The following is a 23,071-nucleotide window of genomic DNA, read 5'->3' as shown; positions in this document are numbered from 1 at the left end:
GGGAAGCTTACGGAAAACAGCCCTGTGCGCACTTGTAAGGCTCTGTTTTTATCATAGATTACTCCTTGCAACAGTCCGCAGGTCGTGGTCTTGCGGTAGCATTCTCTCTTCCCACGCACGGGGTCCCGAGTTCAATTCTCAGCAGGGTCAGGGATTTTCCCTACCTCAAGATGACTGGGTGGTGTTGTGTTGCCTTCATCATCATCATTCATCTCCATTATGGTCGGAGGAAGGCAATGGCAAACCACCTCCGTTAGGACCTTGCCTCGTCGGCGGTGCGGGTCTCCCGCATCATCCTCTACACTCCTATCATCATCATCATCATCATCGTCATCATCATTCATCCATCATCCATTATCCTCCACCACCACCACCACCACCACTTGCATGTACCAGCTGTTTTGTCAATTAGCCCCTTAGCAGAAACTGGCCTCACTACTTTAGACGAAATGTTTAGATTGTTGTTTTCGTTGTTTTCGTTTTATCACAAATTTACCCAAGTCATTCCCATTCATGTAGAATTTTACCAGTGCTGCAAGCAGTCACATCAATCTTATTGGGCTTGGGTGTTAGAGCTGCAGCTTTGAGCTGTAAGTCCCTTTATTACTAAAACCTCCAAAGAATCAGACACAGATTCCATGGTTAGAGAAGCAATCGTCTGTATAGGACCCGACAAGGAAGTTCGTAAGAGAGAGCCCTTCAGTGAGAGGATCCATCATTGGAAGAAATTTTAAACATTGCTCAGTCTTTTGAAGTCTCATATGCTGCAGGCCACGAAATCAAAGCATGGGGCGACAGTGCTGCCATTGTCAGTGAACCATGTCAGTGCACAGAAACAAACTTGCTGAAGAGGAAGTCGATGTCGTTCAAACAAGCAAACCCGGCCACAACAGACAAACCCATTGGCAACAACAAGAACACAATGCAGCACTTCTGTCATGTCCTGCTTGCTTTGTGCAACATGAGACAGCTGCATGTCCCAGGTGGTGGGCATTGTCACAAAAGTGTCACAAAAAAGTCCACATTGCATCAGTCTGTCATCCTCCACCTTCCTCAGAACAAATGGACACTGGCATTGGACATTCACATTCATTCTATTTCCTCACTGCCTGCAGTTCAGAATGAATTCTTTACTGAAGTGTCTGTTCACAACAAACTGTTATCTCTACAAGTGGACATCGGAGCAGCTGTTTCACTCCTCAACTCTCAAATGTACACATGGCTGTGCTTTTCATCGTAAACTCCCATCAAATGCTGTCTGGTAACCTATAATAAACAGCGTATTCCTGTTCTTGGTCAATTTATGGCCACCATGGCTTACAAAACTATAGTCCATCCTATCATATATTTGGCTGTTAACGATCGTCACACAAAATTTGTTTGGGTTAGATGCTTTCATTGCTTCTGAATTTTCTATAAGTGACACAGTGCATCTTTTATCAGATCAGGTTTCTTATCACAACCAAGATTCAATGTGTTCGGAGTTTTCGGATTTGTTTTCAGAGTGTCAATATGTGCACACATTTGAATAGTGTGCCATTTGGCTGCTCCGGGCACCCAGCAAAGGTCACCAACCTTGGTCTGGCACACTTACCCCCCTGCATCCAATAGCAAGCAGCCCCTGGTGGGCAAATGTTTCCTATATACATGTTAAAGAAAGAACAGACCACATGCACCAAAACCCAAAGAATCTGTAGAACAGTGCATATCAGCAGTAAGTGATTAAGACTGTTGAGAGAAGCGGTACATGGAGGCCCACACCACCCTATTCCTATGACTCAAAATACCAGCAGTACCATTTCAAGCTGAGGCTGTGATGAGCCGTCGATAAAGAAAGTAGAAATATGCTTGCAAGCACCTACATACTTTGTCGATTTTGAAGGGTTCCAAGAGAATGAATGGTGAAAAATATTTGTTTCCAGAATATGGGCTTATCATACTATAAATTTTTAGATTTTACAAAATATGCTGCTATGACAATGATTTATAGAAGGAACCAGTGGATAGAAGAGTTTTATTGTAGTGACAATACACAATTTGATTGTGTCACAGTATTACCTGCCATCTTCTCTTGGCAGCCGTAACAAACTGCACAACTATGTTTAGGTTATTGGCTACATGACAGAGCACTACAAAAGGTGTGGACCTGTCAGTCATGAAGATTTCCTTGCGTAATGAATATTCTATCAAGTTTCAAGATTGGAGCCAGATCATGTTGACTTCTTGCCACAATATTTCGGCTGGCAACTGTCCAGCCATTTTCAGGTGAGTGTCCACCACTGGAGACTGCTAGGTCACAGCATCGGCTTTATAGCACAAATTGGTGTGGATATGCATGTGCATTGGCGGCCATCACAGGGGCATTTTCTATCAAAACTTGCATCCTTTGCAAATACTGCTCCACGTGTGGTGCACAGGTGCATGTGTAAAGGTCAAACTACATCTCTGCCCCCTATTGGAAGTCACGCTCACATCACTAAAAACAAACATCAGATGTCACCAGACATGTCATTACTAATAAAATGTTTTCTCTCACAAGAAATTAAAGAGATCACTGGTCCCGTGCTTTATCCAGTTGAAAGCTGCTGTCACCATTTATAAGATTTTGTACCAAACATATTTCCACAGATTCTTTAATTACTGAATCCTAAAAGCATCTTGCAGGGGCCAAGATTTTTGTGGCATAATAATCTATAGGGTGTCCTGTGATAATACAATGCTCCGCTACGGCCAACTTACTGGGCTACAAAAGGTGAGTGTGGCACTTATGTTCAATGCACCTTTCACGTACCGTGTGTATCGTATGACTTATGTATGCTTTGCTGCACACTGCCACAGGATCTTGTAAATACCGGCCTTCTGCAGACCCAGATCGTCCTTTAGCGAACCGAGAAGGGCACTGATCTTCGCCAGTCGCTGGATTATTACTTTAACTTGATGTTTCCCTAGGATCCTGCCTACTTTAAACAAAAGGTTGCCGACATATGGAAGGAACACTCTGGACTTGAATGGCTTCTTATTTCTTGATCTAGTAGGTGATCACATTTCCTCCTCCTTAGCACTTTACTAATCTGATATGTAGAGAAACCATTATCATTTAATACTGGCTGTAGATGTTCCAGCTCCTTTGTAAGGCTGTCTCCATCAGAAACTACACGAGCCCAGTGCACCAACATTCTAAGGATGCCAATAGTTTGTGAAGGTTGATGGCAGACCGACACTTGCAAATAAATGTCTGCCGTATCTGTGGTCTTATACCCTAATAACCCATCCACTCTCCTAGTAACCGAGACATCCAAAAATGGCAAGAAGCCATCTTTCTCTATTTCCATCATAAACAGGACATTCTTGTGGATTGAATTTAGATGCTCCAAGAAGCATGACAGTTGTTGTTCACCATGGGGCCACACTACAAAAGTGTCATCTACATATCACCAGAAGACTCTTGGCTTAAGTTCTGCTGAATCACGTGCCCTTTCGTCAAAGCCTTCCATAAAAAAGTTTGCTACCAGAGAGGAGAGAGGATTGCCCATGGCAACACCATCAGTCTGCTCAAAATATTTATTGTTAATTAAAAAGAAGGTCAAGGAAATGACATGAGGAAAAAGTGCTGTTATATCGGCCATGAACTTATTGCCAATGAGTGACAAAGAGTTCATATGAGGGACCTTAGTAAAAAAGTGAGACGACATCGAAGCTCACAAGTAAATCAGTTTCACTGAGTTGAATTGACTTCAGTCTATTGATAAAGTCAGCAGAGTTGCGAACATGATGCACGCACTTCCCCACAAAAGGTCTCAGTAGAGGCGCAAGATGTATCGCCAAATCATATGTGGGGACATCGATGTTACTGACTATCGACTGTACAGAACCTTTTCTTTATGAATCTTCAGAAGACCAAATAACCTGGGTGTACAGAACTATGAGGTCTTAATGTTTCGGCCATTTCTTGCAGAAAAGAAGAATAATTCAGCAGTGCTGATGTTTTCCTTTCCACTTTCCCTGTGGGGCCTTTGTCAATCTTACGGCCCATTGGTTCACTCAGAAAGTTATGATCTTCTGTTCATAAACCTCACATGGCAACAGCACAGTAGCATTTCCCTTATCTGCTGGTAAGATCACCAAGTGAGGATCTTCTCGTAGCTTTTGTGGTGTGGCCCCTTCCGTGGCAGAAATTTTGCTCTTCTGATGGGGGAGCTTTTCTAAGTGCACAACAAATTTCATGTCTTATTTCTTCTGCAACATCACTAGGAAGAGGTCTAACAGCTTTCTCCGCAGCACCAATAAACTCAGTCAGAGGCAGAACTCTTAGTGTATGGGTGAAGTTCAAGCCTTTACCAAGCACAGACAGTGTTACGTTGCCCAAAACCTTACCCGTGAAATTGACCACAGAGTGTCAAAAGCTATCTTCTTGCGGTAATGTTGCCGATGGCGGCAGACTTTGAAAATTGTCTTGAAGTAGACCCCTCGTGGACCCAGTCCGACTTTGCCCAGGTCAGGTCATCGACCCGTGCCCAGGAAGTGATGGCAGGCTGGATGCAATCTTCATACTCAGATGGAACAGATGTTTCAATATGGCAACCAAGTCATGGCAAGTAAAATGGATCCTCTCCTTCACAAGTGCTAGGTTTGCCTAATGAGAACATTGGTTACTCTACACATCAGATTAGTACAGTGCTGAGGAGGAAGAAATGTGCCCATCCACAACACGAAGATAAGCTCTTTAAGTCCAGAGTGTCCTTCCAAATGCTGCCAACCTTTCATCTAAAGTAGGTAGGGTCGTAAGGAAACATCAAGTTTAAGTAATCTTCCAGCCACTGGTGAAGATCGGTGTCCTCCTCAGTTTGGTAAAGTATGATCTGGAATCTGCAGAAAAACCGGTATTTACAGAATTCCGTGCCTGTGTGGCAAAGTGTACATAGGTCAGACAATATGCACAGTACACAAATGGTGTGTTGAACATGAACACCACACTTGCCTTTCACAGCCCACCCAGTTGGCCTAGCGGAGCATTGTATTACCACAGGACACTACGGATTATTCTGCCACAAAAATCTTGACCCCAATGAGATGCTTTTGGGATTCAGTAGTTAAAGAATCTGTGGAAATACGTCCGGCAAAAAATCTTATGAATCATGATGGTGGCTTTCAACTGGATAAGGCTTGGAACCCTGTGACATTTTATTAGTAATGACATGTCTGGTGACATCTGATGCTTGTTTCTAGTGACATGACTGCGCCTTCTGATAGGAGGTGGACATGTAGTTTCACCTTTACGCTTGCACCTGCATGCCACAGATGGAGCAGTATTTGCAGAGGACACAGATTTTGATACGGACTCTCCTATGACAGCCATCAATGCGTGTGCATTTCCATGCCAATTTTTGTTATAAAGCTGACACCTGAACTAGCAGTCTCCAGTAGTAGACACTCAGCAGAAGATGGCTGGATGGTTGCCAGCCGAAATAGTGAGACCAGAAGTCAACATGATTCGACTGCAATCCTGAAACTTCATTGAAAGGTGTGGACCTATTAGTATCAATGTCTCAGTGTTCTTTGTCTAGTGCTGCAGTGGTGGCACCTATGCTATTATGTTTGTTTCAATTGTCCAGAAACCAACACCATCACAGACCACAATGGGCACATAAGCATCATGGTTGACATGCTGATTGACAAAATGTAATGTTTCTGAACAAGTCCCACTTCAAATTGGCCCTATTATCACAGCCTCAAAACTGTTAGTGACCACAATCTGGAAGCCAGCTTTAGTTATCATCATAGCAGGCAGAAATCATCAAGTATGATGGGCTTGCTGCATCATTTGATGCAGCATGGCAATCTCAGCATAGCATATCCAGTGAATGCTGAGCAGTGATAAATACACCAATGAGTTTTTATAGCAGAGTAAAACACTTCTCTTGGAAGTTCAACATGCTGCAATTGTGTCAGCAGAACAACACACATCTGTATGCAGTAAGGAGTGTACTAACTTGCTGTGAAGAAAGATGGGTACAACTTCAGTTGAAACTTCCAAGCTGAGAGACCGCTGTCGATATATAAAACTATTCTATGATTTTCCATCTCCAACTGCAAGAGACATGTTCGGATACAAAACAGCAAGTTCTCCACCACAGGTGGAGACAAAACACAAAGAAATAGTTTTATGCACTGATCACAGCTTGTCAGCTGGGAAATTTTAATTGAAAAAAAAAAGGGAAAGTCTACATTGATGATGGGTCCACTGTTTTCCTGGCCTATGATTGCTTGGCATATCACTCATCAAACATGTCTGGGGTTTGGTTGGTTGGTAATAGTAATTGCTACTGATGACTCACTGGCTATGGAGAGATTACTCAGGGACATATTCAGGTCCTCTTTGATTTTACACTATGACATTTCAAGCCTGACTGACATATGTGTAAGTTTCACACCACATTAAATTCTTAATGAAAGAAATTATATATAGTTCTGTAATCTTAATCATTTTTGTTTGTATAACTAATCTATGATAAAAATTTATTTTGATCACATGTATTCTTTCTAATCCTGTAGTTTGCATAGTAATTATTATGACAATGCTGCTGATAACGGAACAGACTGGACTAGGACTGGACAAGGAATCTGCCACACACTTTTTGAAGGAACCATCATGTTATCCATCTGAAGAGCTCTGTAAGGTAATCCTGATTTCCAAATATGCTTGAATAAGGCACGAATTCCAGATATGTTGAATCATGCAAGAAGAATTAAAAGGATTAAACTCTGAAGCAATATAAATGTCTGTAATCAAGGAGACTTCAAGATAAATTAAAACAACTGATGAACACACATTTTTCAGGCCAATCACTGTGCAGAATGTATGATGTTATGCGTGAATAGCTTTAACTACTCATCACAACAAGTTAGAGTTGCAACAAAAATCAAAAATCGAAGCAACTCACCCACAAGTTTCCAATCATTTCTCCAATATAAAGGAAAAATAATGGTTTTGTCAGCTGCACTGTTTCCAAGCTCTCCAGTTTTGTCAGCTGTTGGACTGGTGGACCTGAGAGTCTAACTGCAAAATTGACTATTTCTTCTTTTGTTCTGTCACCTTTGAATGTGTGCTGAGCATCTCCCTTCAAACTGAAAAATAAGGGAGAAATCTGTGAGTTTCTGGACAAACTTCATCATTGCATCACTTTTTTTTTCCAATTATCTGTGTAAAGAAACACTATTACAACTCGGCTGGAACAAAGGCATCATTTAATTATGAGCAATGCAGCTTCATTTTGGTGAAATATGATGAGTTACTGCACCAAAAATCTGCATGTCATATCTCATTTTCACTTCCAATAATCAAGTTTATATGACTGTGTGCCTAACCCTTTAAAGAAATCACTTTTCACTATCAAAGGCTGTAAGCAACAGTTAAATCTACTACCTAGTTTCTGCACTGGGACAAGATGCATTTTTTATGTACAAGACTACGGTATTACATGCTCATTTGCATCTCCCTCTTTCAACTAAAATCATTTTCATATTAATGTACCTGTACCACTCTCCAAAATTGATAGGGGTAGGAATGTCTCATGGGGGGGAGGGGAGGGACGGAGAGGAGGGGTGCAAGTGTTTGCAATCTGGAGATATGTGGAAACACATCAGGCAATACTACCCAAAGACTCATCTTAGACAATACACTGAAGAAAGGCAACACTACATTTATAGCATTTGCAAATTTGAAGAAAGCTACTGACTGGACTACACTTTCTGAAATTTTGAAGGTTGCAAGGATAAAACGCAGGAAGTGAAAACTGCAATTATAAGAGTTGAAGGACATGTTAAGGAAGCAATGAGTTGAGAAGGAAGTGGGAGAGGATTGTAGCCTATAACCAACATAAAACAATTTTTACATTGAGCAGGCAGTAAAGAGAAATTTGGAAAAGGAATTAAGATTCAGAGAGAAAAAATAGCAACTCTGAGATCTGCTGATGATATTTTAATTCCATCAGACGGCAAAAGACTTGGAACTGCAACTCAATGGAATTGCTAGAGTCTTGGAAGTAGATTGTAAGTAAAATAAGAGTAACAGAATGTAAATGAATTCAACAAGTTAATGCTGAGGGAATTATATTAGGGAATAGCAGATAACTTTTACTATTCAACGAGCAAAGCAATTGATTGTGGCTGAAGTAGAGGGGCCACAAACTGCAAACTGGCAACAAAAATAAAAGTATTTCTGAAAAAGAGGAATTTGTTAACACCCAATATTAATTTGTCAGGAGGTATTTTCTGACAGTATTGGCATGGAGTAGAGCCTTGTACAGAAGTGAAACATTGATAATAAGCACGTCAGAAAAGAAGAGAATAAATGCTTTTGAAACACTGTGCTACAGAAGACTGCTTCAAATTAGATGGGTTGATCAAAACTTAATGAGGCAGTAATGAGTAAAATTTGAGAGAAAAGACATTTATGACAACTTGACTAAAAGAATGGATTGGTTTACATGACACATCCTAATCAATCAAGGAATAGTTAATGTCATAATGGACAGAAGCGAGTGTGTGTGGGTGTATGTGAGAGGGGGAGGGGAAGTCTGATCTAATCACGAATACAGTAAGAAGGATCAAATGGATAATCGCTACAGGTTGCAGTAGCTGCTCAAAGATGAAGTAACTTGCGCAGGGTAGGCTTGTGTGGAGAGCTACATCAGAGCTGTCTGGGGACCGAAGACAACATATGATGAACAGTAATGGTTCTGTAATCCATTCCCTTGGGGTAGAACCACAAAAACCTTTACTGCAAAAAATTTAACCCACTTAAGAACCAAGCCTTCCATGTCATTATTGTTAATTTTCTGATTAGCTCCGAGAAAGAAATTCTGTAATACATCCAGCAACAAAATGACAAGAAAAGCTGAAAATGTCTCAATATACTCAGTTTGGGATAAAAATCTAGCTATATTCACATGTCTTTATTAGAAGTAGTTTTTTTCTAAAATGGTATATCATTGCATTCATGTAGCAAGTAGCAGTGGAATTTCGATTTTACATTCTCCAATTTTACGTTTTTTGGAAACTGCACCATAAATTCGTAGTCCCTGTGAAAAAGCAGTTAAATTCAATGCTAAAAATTCCCTGTTTTCACATTTCTTTCTAGCAAAGTTTACTTGATTCTACGTTCTTACTCAACATTTTGCTTGAGTTCATCCCGTTTTCTTGCTATTGGCATTTGATGTGACTGAACAAGTTACAAGTAGGGAAAAAAAAAAAAAAAAAAAATTAAAAAAAAATAAAAAAAAAAAAAAAAAAAAAAAATCGTTTGCACCAGGGCCGATAGCCGAGTTAAGGGAATATTTCAGGCCACTGTGAAAATGGGAGATGTGAGAGTGTTACCAACACAACTTGCAACATTTAGCTTCACCATGCAACGATGATGGTTCGACTACATTTCGCACTACTACTTTTTTGCAGAAACTGGTAATTGTGATGTGGTGGCACTGTGAAAGCAACCAGGAATGAAGCTATCAACTTTTCGACTGCTATAGCGTGAAGTTGATGTTAATGGATGTGTTAGTGGCCGGAGAATCTCAGTTGTAGCAAGAACTCTTTGGGTAATATGTTTGTGGTTGCGCAAAGTGTGAAATATTTATGACAAAGAAGAATATGAATTTTATTGCTTACCATTTCACATGCAACAATTTAAGCTGTCCTCTTAGGTTCCTGCCTGACCACACACTAGGAAATTGCCACATATTAAGCTTATCCATTACGGATATTTTAGAACCTGTGACTGTTAATTGAATGTAAATACCTAAAAATGATTGAAAACTGGGTCATGGAATAATAAATAACTTTTCAGAAAAAAGTGACTGGTTGCAGTTTTTTGTATTTACATATAATCACCACATATTTGGAAATAAACAGCGAAGTATTTGTGACACAAAACCATATGAATTTTATTGCTGCTCGTTTCACTCTCAAGAATGTAAACTGTCCTGTTAGGTTTCTGCGTAATCACTCACTCGGAAATCACCAGACATCTGGAAATAAACAGGCAAATATTTATTTCATCCTTCCTTCTCTGACAAGATAAAAATGTTTAATAACATCGACTATTGCAGAACATATCGTATTACGATCATAATGAACGTGATAACAACACTAAGTTGAAAAGTATTGGCATGCAACGAGCTGCAAACAAATAACCTCTGACTCAGCTAACCATGACATTATCCATTATGCTACAGCTTACTCATCTCTGTTGTTGATGCTGTATTAACTGACATTTAATGATAAATGTGACGTATTTGTGATATGGTACTTTCAATGCACCGTTCCTTTGAAACGGTATACTGCACTCATTGTCACACACTATGAAAGAAGTGAATAATCGAAGTGCACACAGTTCACACAGGGGTCATTCAAAAGTGCACACTAAAGTCAATAGTCAAAAGCCCACTAGTGATGTCACCACTGAAAAAGGTACTGTGAAGTGGCTTCCACACTACCACTCCTACAGTGTTTCCCATCTGTTTCCAAATTTGTTTCTTGTATCTGTTTCTGTCCACACTGGCAGCACACATTTCTCAGTGTATTCGCAACATCTGCAACGCTGTTTCTTATATTGTTTTCATATTGTCTGCCATATCACGTGTGTAGACAAAGAAACTGTATTACGTGCTGCTGTATTGTTAGTACTCAAAGGATCACGCAAACAAAATAAAAGATTTCATCGTCGTATTTTTTTTTCATGGTGACTTGTGACCTGAAGGCCATAACCATCTCTCAGTGTTTTGTAGTTTTACACAATAAGGTTGCGCTAGTCAAAGAATTTTGTAATTGCGTGGTTTTAAAACTATGATATTATTTTGATGGAGAGTTTGTATAGTAGTTGGTAATGGTTGATAAAATCTGATTAGTAGTTGTATGGAAACGATTTGTTAGTTTGCATATAGTCATCATCTTTGGTGAGGAAAGACATATTATAGAAAAACTGGTGGGAAAAACTTACTACAGATGGAAACTGAATATAGAAGACAGCTCTAGTTTCCATAATTTCACTTGGATATAATCTAATAATTTTGAACTTTTGGCAAATATGGTGTCACTGTTTCTTTAAAAAAAGATCAAAATTTCAGGAAAGCAATTACAACCCAGACATGATGTTAGTCTTATTTTTCTGTAAAAATGAGAATCATTCTGGAACCTCGAGTATTTATTTCACATTTCGAAGCAAACTATGACATACTACCTTATTTTCTTTTCTATGCCGTCTTTCTCCGTATTCTACTAAATGCAGCAGCAGTTTTCTGCAGTGTGTGTTATTTTACTGCTTTTTGTTGTTGTAAAACTTAATACAGCAAGAGAAAACAAAAACACCTAATAACTCTATACGACAGACAACACAATGTAACATATAAACATACACCTGTGCCATGCAGCAGTGACATGCAGTAGGTGGCCTGAAATGTTTTCTTTTATCTGTAAGGACCCTGCTATGGGCACATGTTTCCATGTTTCAAAAGATGTTTCCAAATGGTGCACACATCAAATAGCTGGAAACATGTTTCAAGCTTCGTGTGTACATGGCTTGAAGTCTACTCAACCAAAGTAAACTGCCATTGGCTACAGAGGGAAACACACAAACACCCACATGTTAGTTTCAGACACCTTTCACCATATTTCAGTTTTTGATTTAATTCACCATGTTCATCAATTTTTGCTTTTTCTGGGTGGACACAAAGGAAAGATACCTCAAAAATGCGTGTTTTGACATATAATTTGTGGTGGTAGTATGTCGGAAAACAGCTCAATTACCTTGTACGCAGATAAAAATTTCAATTTTTTATTGAGTTTTTAGTTGCTGTTACACTATGTGATTTTCTCAGAACTGATGAAATTCATTACCACAAATTACTGCAAAAACATTGTATTGTACATTTAATTTCCTTTACTTATACAGGTGGCAGGTGTAAAATACAGGGAGCGAAAGGCTATTTACAATTTGTACAGAAACCAGATGGCAGTTATAAGAGTTGAGGGGTATGGAAGGGAAGCAGTGGTTGGGAAGGGAGTGAGACAGGGTTGTAGCCTCTCCCCGATGTCGTTCAATCTGTATATTGAGCAAGCAGTAAAAGAAACAAAAGAAAAATTCGGAGTAGGTATTAAAATCCATGGAGCAGAAATACAAGCTTTGAGGTTCGCTGATGACATTGTAATTCTGTCAGAAACAGCAAAGGACTTGGAAGAGCAGTTGAATGGAATGGACAGTGTTTTGAAAGGAGGATATAAGATGAACATCAACAAAAGCAAAACGAGGATCATGGAATGTAGTCTAATTAAGTCGGGTGACGCTGAGGGGATTAGATTAGGAAATGAGACACGTAAAGTAGTAAAGGAGTTTTGCTATTTGGGGAGCAAAATAACTGATGATGGTCGAAGTAGAGAGGATATAAAATGTAGACTGGCAATGGCAAGGAAAGCGTTTCTGAAGAAGAGAAATTTGTTAACATCAAGTATAGATTTAAGTGTCAGGAAGTCGTTTCTGAAAGTATTTGTATGGAGTGTAGCCATGTACGGAAGTGAAACATGGACGATAAATAGTTTGGACAAGAAGAGAATAGAAACTTTCGAAATGTGGTGCTACAGAAGAATGCTGAAGATTAGATGGGTAGATCACATAACTAATGAGGAAGTATTGAATAGGATTGGGGAGAAGAGGAGTTTGTGGCACAACTTGACTAGAAGAAGGGATCGGTTGGTAGGACATGTTCTGAGGCATCAAGGTATCACCAATTTAGTATTGGAGGGCAGAGTGGAGGGTAAAAATCGTAGAGGGAGACCAAGAGACGAATACACTAAGCAGATTCAGAAGGATGTAGGTTGCAGTACATACTGGGAGATGAAGCAGCTTGCATAGGATAGAGTAGCATGGAGAGCTGCATCAAACCAGTCTCAGGACTGAAGACCACAACAACAACAACATACATATTTAATACAGTGTACTGGTGAGGATCGTGATTTTTAATTGTATATACCAATTACATATGTTTTTGCTTGTACTTTGGGGGTTTTAACATTTTTCTTGATTCTGCATTTTCCTCTATTTTGCGGTTTTTATGTCTAGATCACACAAAGCATGATATGGGGCTCTCACTGTATTTAGCTTGTGTGTATTATTTACACTGTCCATACCCTCAAAGACATATAAGCCAACATGACCTTGCTATGTGTGTACTATGAACAGCTAAAAGCAAGGGGAAACTGCAGCCATTACATTTCCAAAGAACATGCAATTCAATGAGGATGGCGTGGCATTCACCTGAGTAAAATATTCCTGCATTCTGATGTCTGCATTGTGATTTCAGAAGTTTTATTTTTTTTTAACCATGTCAAATTTTGGGCCACTGGGCCTTTTTTTCCCACCCAAGCACACATTCTACATATTTCATAATACATTCATTATAACACATGTGTTATGACAGGTCTTACATACAGCACAATGAAATCAAACATTTAACGATAACTGTGACATGAATACTGGAATCAGTAGTAGCTATAGCAGTGGAAAAAAAATAGTTGATATTCATTCATGGACAGTAAAACAACAAAGACAAACTATAGGCAGATACATTTAGTGAAGGCACTGGCAACAGTCAACGTGAGAGCAGTGGTAGAAGAGGAACAGAATTATTTATTTAGCATATGGCAATTCGAACTGAGGTGCAACTAATATACACTGATTGACAAAAGTAATGGGATACTGACTTGCACATATGCAAATGGCAGTAGTATTGCGTTCACAAGGTATAAAAGAGCACTGCATTGGTGGAGTTTCCACCTTGCCCAGGTGGTTCATGTGAAAAGGTTTCCAACACATTTGGCTGCGCAACTAGAATAAACAGATTTTGAATGTGGAATGGTAGTTGGAGCTAGATGCAAGAGACACACCATGTCAGAAATTGCTAGGAAAGTCAATATTCTGAGATTCACAATGTCAAGAGTGTGCGGAGAATATGAACTTACAGGCATTACCTCTCACCACTGACATCGCAGTGGTCAATGGCCTTCACTTAATGACCGAGAGCATCAGTGTTTGCGTAGAAATGTCAGTGCTAACAGGCAAGCAATACTGCATGAAATAACCATAAAAATCAATGTGGGACATATGACAAACATATCTGTTAGGACACTGCACCAAAATTTGGAGTTAATGGGCTATGGCAGCCGACAACCGACAAGACCACACCTGTAGCACCTCTCCTGCAGTCGTGGCCATATCAGTTGGACCCTAGACAACTGGTAAACCATGACCTGGTCAGATCTAAATCTACATCTACATTTACACTGACACTCCGCAAGCCACCGTACGATGCGTGGCTGAAGGTAACCTGTACCACTACTAGTCATTTCCTTTCCTGTTCCACTCACAAATAGAGCGAGGGAAAAACAACTGTCTGTGTGTCTCCATATGAGCCCTAATTTCTCGTATCTGTTCTTGCTGGCCCTTACGCACAATGTGTGTTGGCGGCAGTCAGTTTCAAACGATGGTTCTCTAAATTTTCTTAATATATTTTCTCAAAAAGAACGTCGCTTTCCCTCCAGGGATTCCTATTTGAGTTCTGGAAGCATGTCCGTTACACTTATGTGTTGTTCAAAGCTACCAGTGACCAATCTAGCAGCATGCCTCTGGATTGCTTCAATTTCTTCTTTCAATCTATTCTGGTATGGATCCCAAACACTCAAGCAGTACTCAAGAATAGGTCACACCAGCATCCTATATGCTGTTTCCTTTACCACTCTTTCCTAAAATTCTCCCAATAAACCGAAGTCAACCATTCACCTCCCCTACCACAGGTCTCAAATGCTTGTTCCATCTCTTACTGCTTTGCAATGTTACACCCAGATATTTAAATGACTTTACTGTGTCAAGCAGGACAGTAGTAATACTGAATCCGAACATTATAGGTTTGTTCTTCCTTCTCATCCTCATCCTCATTAACTTACATTTCTTCACATGTAGGGCTACCCGCAGTTCAGCACACCAACTGTAAATTTTGTCTAAATCATCTCGAATCTTCCTACAGTCACTCAACTTCGACACCGTACGGAACACCATGGCATAATCAGCAAACAACTGCAGATTGCTGCCCACCCTATCCACCAAATCATTTACGTATGTGGAGAACAACAGTAGTCACACTTGCCTGGGGCACTTCTGTTGATACCCTTGTCTCTGACGAACACTCGCCATCAAGGACAATATACTGGGTTCTATTATTTAAGAAGTTTTTGATCCCCTCACATCTGTAAACTTATTCCATATGCTTGTACCTTTGTTGACTGCTGCAGTGGGGCACTGTGTCAAATGCTTTACGGAAATCTAGAAATACGGAATCTAGCCTGTTGCCCTTCGTCCGTAGTTTGCAGCATATCATGTGAAAACAGTGCAAGCTGAGTTTTTCATAAGTGATGCTTTATAAAACCATGCTGACTCATGGACATAAGCTTCTCAGTCTTAAGAAAATTTATTATATCTGAACTGAGAATATGTTCAATGATTCTGCTGCATACAGAAGTTAGAGATATTGGTCCATACTTTTACCCTTCTTATTAACTGGAATCAACTGCGCCTTTTTCCAGTCACTTGAGACTTTGTGCTGGGTGGGAGACTCATGATAAATGGAAGCTAGATAAGGGGCCACTGCTTTAGAGTACTCTTTGTAAAATCGAACTGGGATTCCATCTGGACCTGGTGATTTATTTACTTTCAAATCTTTCAGTTGTTTTGCTACAATAGGGGTGCTTAAGTCATCCATCAGGAGTCTGTCCGGTGTTCAAATAACGATATGTTTGTATGATTTTCCTGTATGAACGATTTCTTGAATGTGAAATTTAAAACTTTGGCTTTCGTTTTGCCATCTTCAACTGCCACATTAGACTGCCCAACAAGGGACTGAATAGAAGCCTTAGACCCACTTAACGTTTTTACCTAAGGCCAGGATTTCCTCGAGTTCTCTGCTAGATCTTTTGCTAAGGTGCGACGGTGGTAGTAGTTGTATGTTTTGTGCATAGAGCTTTTCATAGATGCACAAATCTATACTAGACTTCTCTCATCGTCATTTGTGCGTCCCCTTTTGATTTAGAGTGCAACAGCTTCTGCTTCCTCAGCATTCGCCGAATTTCGTTATTAGACCACAGTGGGTCTTTTCTATTCTTTATCCACCTACTAGGCACATAACTCTCCAGACCACAATTTACAATCTGCTTAAGCTTTGCCCATATTTCCTCTACATCCACCTTATAGGAGCCAAGTGATGCAAATTCACTGTCTAACTGAGATACTAATAACTGTATGATACTAATAACTGTATATGCTCTATCTAGCAGAAACACACTCCTATCCCCCTTCACTGCTTTATTAACTTTCATAATCATAGTTGTTATAATGACTTATGATCGCTAATTCCCTTTACTATACTGACTCTGTTGATAAGGTCCGGCCTATTTGTAGCTACAAGGTCTAAGTTACATTGAGTGTGCGCTGCCAAGCTAGCTGCTCAAGACAGCATTCAAAAGTATTTCGCATGAGTGTCTGTACCCTCACAATAAATCGACAGACATTCCAGTCTGTACTGATTGCATGATCTGGGAATTTATGTGTTATTGACCCTCGACTTTCTTGAATGATTTTAGAACTGTCGCAGCACAATCGGGTGGCCATAAAAACATCCAACAATTAACATGGTTTCACCTGCATGACCATATAACTTCACTGTCACACTCAACTTCGACCTCATTAGAGAGAATGTTTCTGTCAACTGCAATGAACACTTCCCCACTCCCCCTCCTATGGTCTCTAACCCCTTTCCAATATACACTCCTGGAAATTGAAATAAGAACACCGTGAATTCATTGTCCCAGGAAGGGGAAACTTTATTGACACATTCCTGGGGTCAGATACATCACATGATCACACTGACAGAACCACAGGCACAACAGAGCATGCACAATGTCGGCACTAGTACAGTGTATATCCACCTTTCGCAGCAATGCAGGCTGCTATTCTCCCATGGAGACGATCGTAGAGATGCTGGATGTAGTCCTGTGGAACGGCTTGCCATGCCATTTCCACCTGGCGCCTCAGTTGGACCAGCGTTCGTGCTGGACGTGCAGACCGCGTGAGACGACGCTTCATCCAGTCCCAAACATGCTCAATGGGGGACAGATCCGGAGATCTTGCTGGCCAGGGTAGTTGACTTACACCTTCTAGAGCACGTTGGGTGGCACGATGTTGGGGCGTGAGCGGAAGACGGCCTAACGGTGTGCGGGACCGTAGCCCAGCTTCATGGAGACGGTTGCGAATGGTCCTCGCCGATACCCCAGGAGCAACAGTGTCCCTAATTTGCTGGGAAGTGGCAGTGTGGTCCCCTACGGCACTGCGTAAGATCCTACGGTCTTGGCGTGCATCCGTGCGTCGCTGCGGTCCGGTCCCAGGTCGACGGGCACGTGCACCTTCCGCCGACCACTGGCGACAACATTGATGTACTGTGGAGACCTCACGCCCCACGTGTTGAGCAATTCGGCGGTACGTCCACCCGGCCTCCCGCATGCCCACTATACGCCCTCGCTCAAAGTCCGTCAACTGCACATACGGTTCACATCCACGCTGTCGCGGCATGCTACCAGTGTTAAAGACTGCGATGGAGCTCCGTATGCCACGGCAAACTGGCTGACACTGACGGCGGCGGTGCACAAATGCTGCGCAGCTAGCGCCATTCGACGGCCAACACCGCGGTTACTGGTGTGTCCGCTGTGCCGTGCGTGTGATCATTGCTTGTACAGCCCTCTCGCAGTGTCCGGAGCAAGTATGGTGGGTCTGACACACCGGTGTCAATGTGTTCTTTTTTCCATTTCCAGGAGTGTATGTTCTATGACTCACTAAATATTTCAGAGAATTCCATTTTGGGTTTCAGCCAGCTATCGGTTCCAAGAATAATTTGAGTGCGATAACTTTCCTCAGGGGGCAGTAAATTCGGGAAATTTATTACGAATATTTTGACAGTTTACTGATAAAATTATAACAAAGTGTCTTTATCCTGAATGCCGTTTGACATCCCTTGCTACATATCGACTGGCGAGTGTTCATGAAAGCACCTCAAACTACTGTCTAGCCTAAAAAACCCTCAATCTGCACTCCACAAGCACTCTGCTACCCGAGTAACTGCTTCCTTGGTGTGGTGCACCCCTGACCTATCAAGGGGAGTCTCCACATTCCTGCAAATGCCCACATAATAAGGTCTGGCAATCCGCAGCCGAGACTGTCACAGGGTTTATGAAGCCTTTGGTTGACACCCTCCACTCAGCTCCAAACCAAAGGACCCCGAACACCTCAGGGAACAAAGTTGCAAATTGCAAGCTCTGTTTGCATCCGACACGTGAGGCCAGCAGTCCTCACCATATCTGCCTCAGAACCCACGTGACAGGTGTCGGCATTGACGTGGGCCATAACTTGCAGATGACTACACCCTGCACACTCGATAGCTGCAGGCTGCCACCTCCACATCTTGGAAAGGGCCCCTAGCAGACATACCAAGTGCACATTGGCTTTTTTCCAGCCCTAAATGCTATCTGCTTAAGGGGCTCCATAACGCGCCTAACATTGGAGCTCTCAATAACTAGCAAACTCCTCCCCACATGTGCCTGCTTGGATCCTGCTGAAGGAGTGGGCAACCTGTCCATTCACAGGGTGAATATGCGAGACCTGGCGGCGAGTCTCCACATTGGTCCTCCGCCTCGAGCAGAGCGAATACATTACCACCTACCACTCACCCTGCGGTGAGGGCAGATCCACCGCGTTGGGTGCACCAGAAGGTGCCTCGAGAGGTGCCTCAGAAGCAGAGCCTGTGGGCAAAACAAGTGACACCTGAAGTGTCCCATGCAACACACCACACACTCCACCACCACTTACTCCAGGAGGCAGCAGCAGCCTGAACATGACTGACTGTTTCCAAAAGGTCATTCAGTTGTTTGTGAACTGCGGCCAGCTCCGTCTGCATTCACACACATCCTAGTCATCCTAGCAAGACTAAAAAAAGTATTAAACTATAAAACCAGTCAGAATTCTGGCTATGTAGCTGTCTGTTCAGTGATGAACTACTGTGCGACAGACTGAATGAATTTTTACACTTACAAAAACACGAGGTTAATCTCTTAAACATAAAAACATGCACGAAATTTAATAAATATACTAGTATGAAAACACACAAAAAGATGAACACTTAACTTGCCACGCTGTAGTAGTATATCAGTTGACAGCTGGAACCTAGTACAGATTTCAGTTGGTAAGAGCTGATGGTAGAATTTGAGTGTGGTGCAGAACCCCATGAAGCCCTGGACACAAACTGTCAACAAGGCATTGTGCAAGCTGGTGATGGTTCCATAATGGTGTGCGCTGATTGGGATCTCTGGTCTAACTGAATCAATCACTGACTGGAAATGATTATGTTCAGCTACTTGGAAACCATCTGCAACCATTCTTGAACTTCATGTTCCCAAACAATGATGGAATTTTTATGGATGACAATGCACCATGTCGCCGGCCCACAATTGTTCATGACTGATTTGAAGAACATTGTGGACAATTCGATGAATGACCTGGCCACCCAGATCACTCGACATGAATCCCATCAACCATTTATGGGACACATCAAGAGGTCACTTTGTGCACAAAATCCTGCACCTACAACACTTTTCCAATTATAGACAGCTATGGAGGCAGCATGGCTCAGTATTTTTGCAGGGGACTTCAACAACTTGTTGAGTCCATGTCAAGTTGCTACACACACCACGCAAAAGGAGGTCCAACAATAATAGGAGGTATCCCATGACTGTCAGCTCACAGCTCAGTACACATGAAATGAATAACTTTACAGAATAAATAGAACTAAAATATAAAACTACAGATTAAAATCTAACTTTTCAATCCATTCAAGGGCTGCCTCTGTCACATCAAAGTAGTCCTCTAGATTTCCAGGTAAGCTCATTAGCTACAGCTTGTTGCAATGTGTTTGATGGTCTGACATTCATTGCCACACTCACACTGAGAAGATGAAGCCATTCCCCATTGGTGGAGGCTTTCTGCACAGATGCCACTGCAGATTGCGTTCTAAGCATGTCACAGTAATTCTATGGTGTTCCAAGCATGTCACCGTAATACCACGGTGGTCAGCCTTTTAAGAGGTCTCACGAGAGTCTGATATTCCTCACTGGTAATGCTATTTGATATTTCTGACTTCCCATTCATGTTGAAATCCACTGCTTGCAGTGATTCTGCCAATATGATGTGTGACCACCTGGGTTTTAATTGGGTCATTCTACATGTAGGCATATGAGTATGGGAATTTTAATTAATTTTTAATATTCCTTGAGAAGGACACAGTATCTCCACAGATCTGGCAGCACAATGTGGCTTCGAGTTGGTAACCTGTGATGAGGAGAACACCTGGTGGTGGACTTTAACATTAAAGGTAACATTTAGCGTTGCATTGGTCATTCTGTTGTCAAGATGAGACCAACTAGCTTCAGTCTTCACTGGATTTGGTTTTAACCTCCACTTTTTGAAGAAGTATTCATACCCTGTACTTAGATCTGCTGATTCACCAGCTTCAAGATGTCTTGAGTGGCCAAGGCCAAATAATCCACATGAACTTCCTTTACTCTGTTGCAGGGAGACCACATATATCTAAGTTGAATAGAATTGGTACCGATATAAACCCTGGGGAAGAGGAAAGTGACAGAACATCAGTTACGAAGAGAAGAGGAAAGGAAAGATAGTGAAGTGACTGACTGAGAAGCCTAACAGAGAGGATGTGGGTACTTTGCTGTATTATTTGGCATAGAGAACTGACTATATATGTTACTTTTTAGAGTAAAGCTGAGTTGAGAAAAGTAAATGCTTCCACCTCATTTTAATGCAATAGGACATTCAACAACTGTGCACAGGGAGTTTTGTAGCTTATTCCGGGGGAAGATAACAGCAACGGAGGAATTTGTAAGTATTTTTGTTAAATGTATAGGCACTGTTACGATATTAGGTACATGAGACCTTGTGATACTATTATAACAGGTACTTTATCTATGATATAAGATAATGGGGGTGGATATGCTCCGAGGACCCAGGTAGTGGAGTGTACTAGTCAATTAACTTGTTTGACCATAACCAAACTAACTGGGTGTATGAAACACTGACATGGTAACTAGATGGACATTGCTAGTGTAGGACACATAAGCATTCATCTTTTTTTTCTCTGTCTAAAGTTTTCATTAACAATATTGAGAAAAGTAAAGTTGCTACTCACCATATAGCAGAGATGCTGAGTTAGAAATAGGCACAACAAAAAGACTGTCACAAATACAGCTTTCGGCCAGTAGGGGCTTTGTGAAAATTAGATGACAAACACACACACGCAAATGCAACTCACACTTACATGATTGCAGTCTCAGGCAACTGAGGCCCCAATGTGAGCAGCAGCACCATTGCATGACAGGAGTGGTAACTGGGTGGGGATAAGGAGGAGGCTGGGGTGGGGTGGGGTGGGGATGGGGAGGGATAGTACGGTAGGGGTGGCAACAGTGACATGCTGTTGGAGAGTGCGCAGGGATGAAGTGGAAAGAGGTTAGAGCAGCTATGTGCAGTCAGGCGGTTAGATGGAGGGAAGTGGAGGGGTGGGGTGGGGGGCAGGGGGGGGGTTGTGCAAGTGGACAGAAGTGAAAACACTGGGAGGAATGAGGGCTGTTTACTGTTGAAATGGGAACAGAGAAGGGGTTGGATGGGAGAGGACAATGATTAGCGAAGGTTCAGGTCAGGAGGGATACGGGAACGTAGGATATATTGCAGGGGACAGTTCGCACCAGTGCAATTCAGAAAAGCTGGTGTTGGTGGGAAGGATCCATATGGCACAGGCTGTGAAGCAGTCATTGAAATGAAGAATGTCATATTTGGCAGTGTGCTCAGCAGCAGGGTGGTCCACTTGTTTCTTGGCCACAGTTTGTCGGTGGCTATTCATGCGGACAGACAGCTTGTTGGTTGTCAAGCCTACATAGAATGCAGCACAATGGTTGCAGCTTAGCTTGTAGATCACATGACTGGTTTCACTGGTAGCCCTGCCTTTGATGCGATAGGTGATGTTTGTGACTGGACTGGAGTAGGTGGTGGTGGGAGGATGTATGGGACAGGTCTTGCACCTACGTATATTACAGCGGTATGAGCCATGAAGTTAGGGGTTTGGAGCAGGGGTTGTGTAGGGATGGACATTTCTCATTTCAGGGCATAGAAAGAGGTGGTCAGAACCCTGGCGGAGAACGTAATTCAGCCTCTCTAGTCCTGGGTGGTACTGAGTTACGAGACGAATGGTCCTCTGTGGCTGGACGATGGGACTTTGTGGTGGAACTGGAAAGATAAGGCATGGGAGATTTGTTTTTGTACAAGGTTGGGAGGATATTTAGTTTGTGGCAGCTTCAGTGAGACCCTCAGTATATTTCAATAGGGACCGCTCATCCTGCAGATGTGATGGCCATGGGTGGTTAGGCTGTATAGAAGGGGCTTCTTGGTATGGGACGGGTGGCAGCTGTCAAAGTAGAAGTATTGCTGGTGGTTAGTAAGTTGGATATGGATCGAGGTACTGATGTAGTCATCTTTGAGGGGGAGGTCAACATCTATAAAGGTGGGTCAGGTAGGACAAGGTGAAGCAAATGGGGGAGAAGTAGTTGAGGTTCTGGGAGGACTGTGGATAGGGTGTCCTCACCCTCACCCTCAATCCAAATTGAAAAGATGTCCTCAATGAATCTGTACCATGTGAGGGGTATAGGATTCTGGGTGTTTAAGGAGGATTCCTCTAGATGGCCCATGAACAGGTTGGCATAGGAGGGTGCCACGATGGTGCCCGTAGCCATACCCTGGATTTGTTTGTAGGTAATATCTTTTTTGGTTGTGCCTATCTGACTCAGCATCGCCGCTATACAGTGAGTAGCAACTTTCCTTTTCAAAATACTGTTATATTCCATACTGCAATTTCCATTGTTTAAAGTT

At 41.9% G+C, this 23,071-nt stretch overlaps 1 protein-coding gene across 3 annotated transcripts in view; it reads right to left on the bottom strand.

Annotated features, from left to right (window-relative positions):
* The window catches only part of LOC124790124 (protein disulfide-isomerase TMX3), a 196,703-nt gene that overhangs the window by 102,833 nt on the left and 70,799 nt on the right, over nucleotides 1–23,071 (bottom strand). For all 3 annotated transcript variants that reach the window (XM_047257695.1, XM_047257696.1, XM_047257697.1), the window contains one exon: nucleotides 6,942–7,125. In XM_047257695.1, coding sequence (XP_047113651.1) covers nucleotides 6,942–7,125 — 184 coding nt within the window. The remainder of the gene's footprint in view (nucleotides 1–6,941; nucleotides 7,126–23,071) is intronic.

Source organism: Schistocerca piceifrons, chromosome 3 (assembly GCF_021461385.2).
Source record: "Schistocerca piceifrons isolate TAMUIC-IGC-003096 chromosome 3, iqSchPice1.1, whole genome shotgun sequence".
NCBI classification, from domain to species: Eukaryota; Metazoa; Arthropoda; class Insecta; order Orthoptera; family Acrididae; genus Schistocerca; species Schistocerca piceifrons.
The sequence above is the reverse complement of the archived record's forward strand: the minus strand, read 5'-3'. Positions and strand labels throughout refer to the sequence as shown.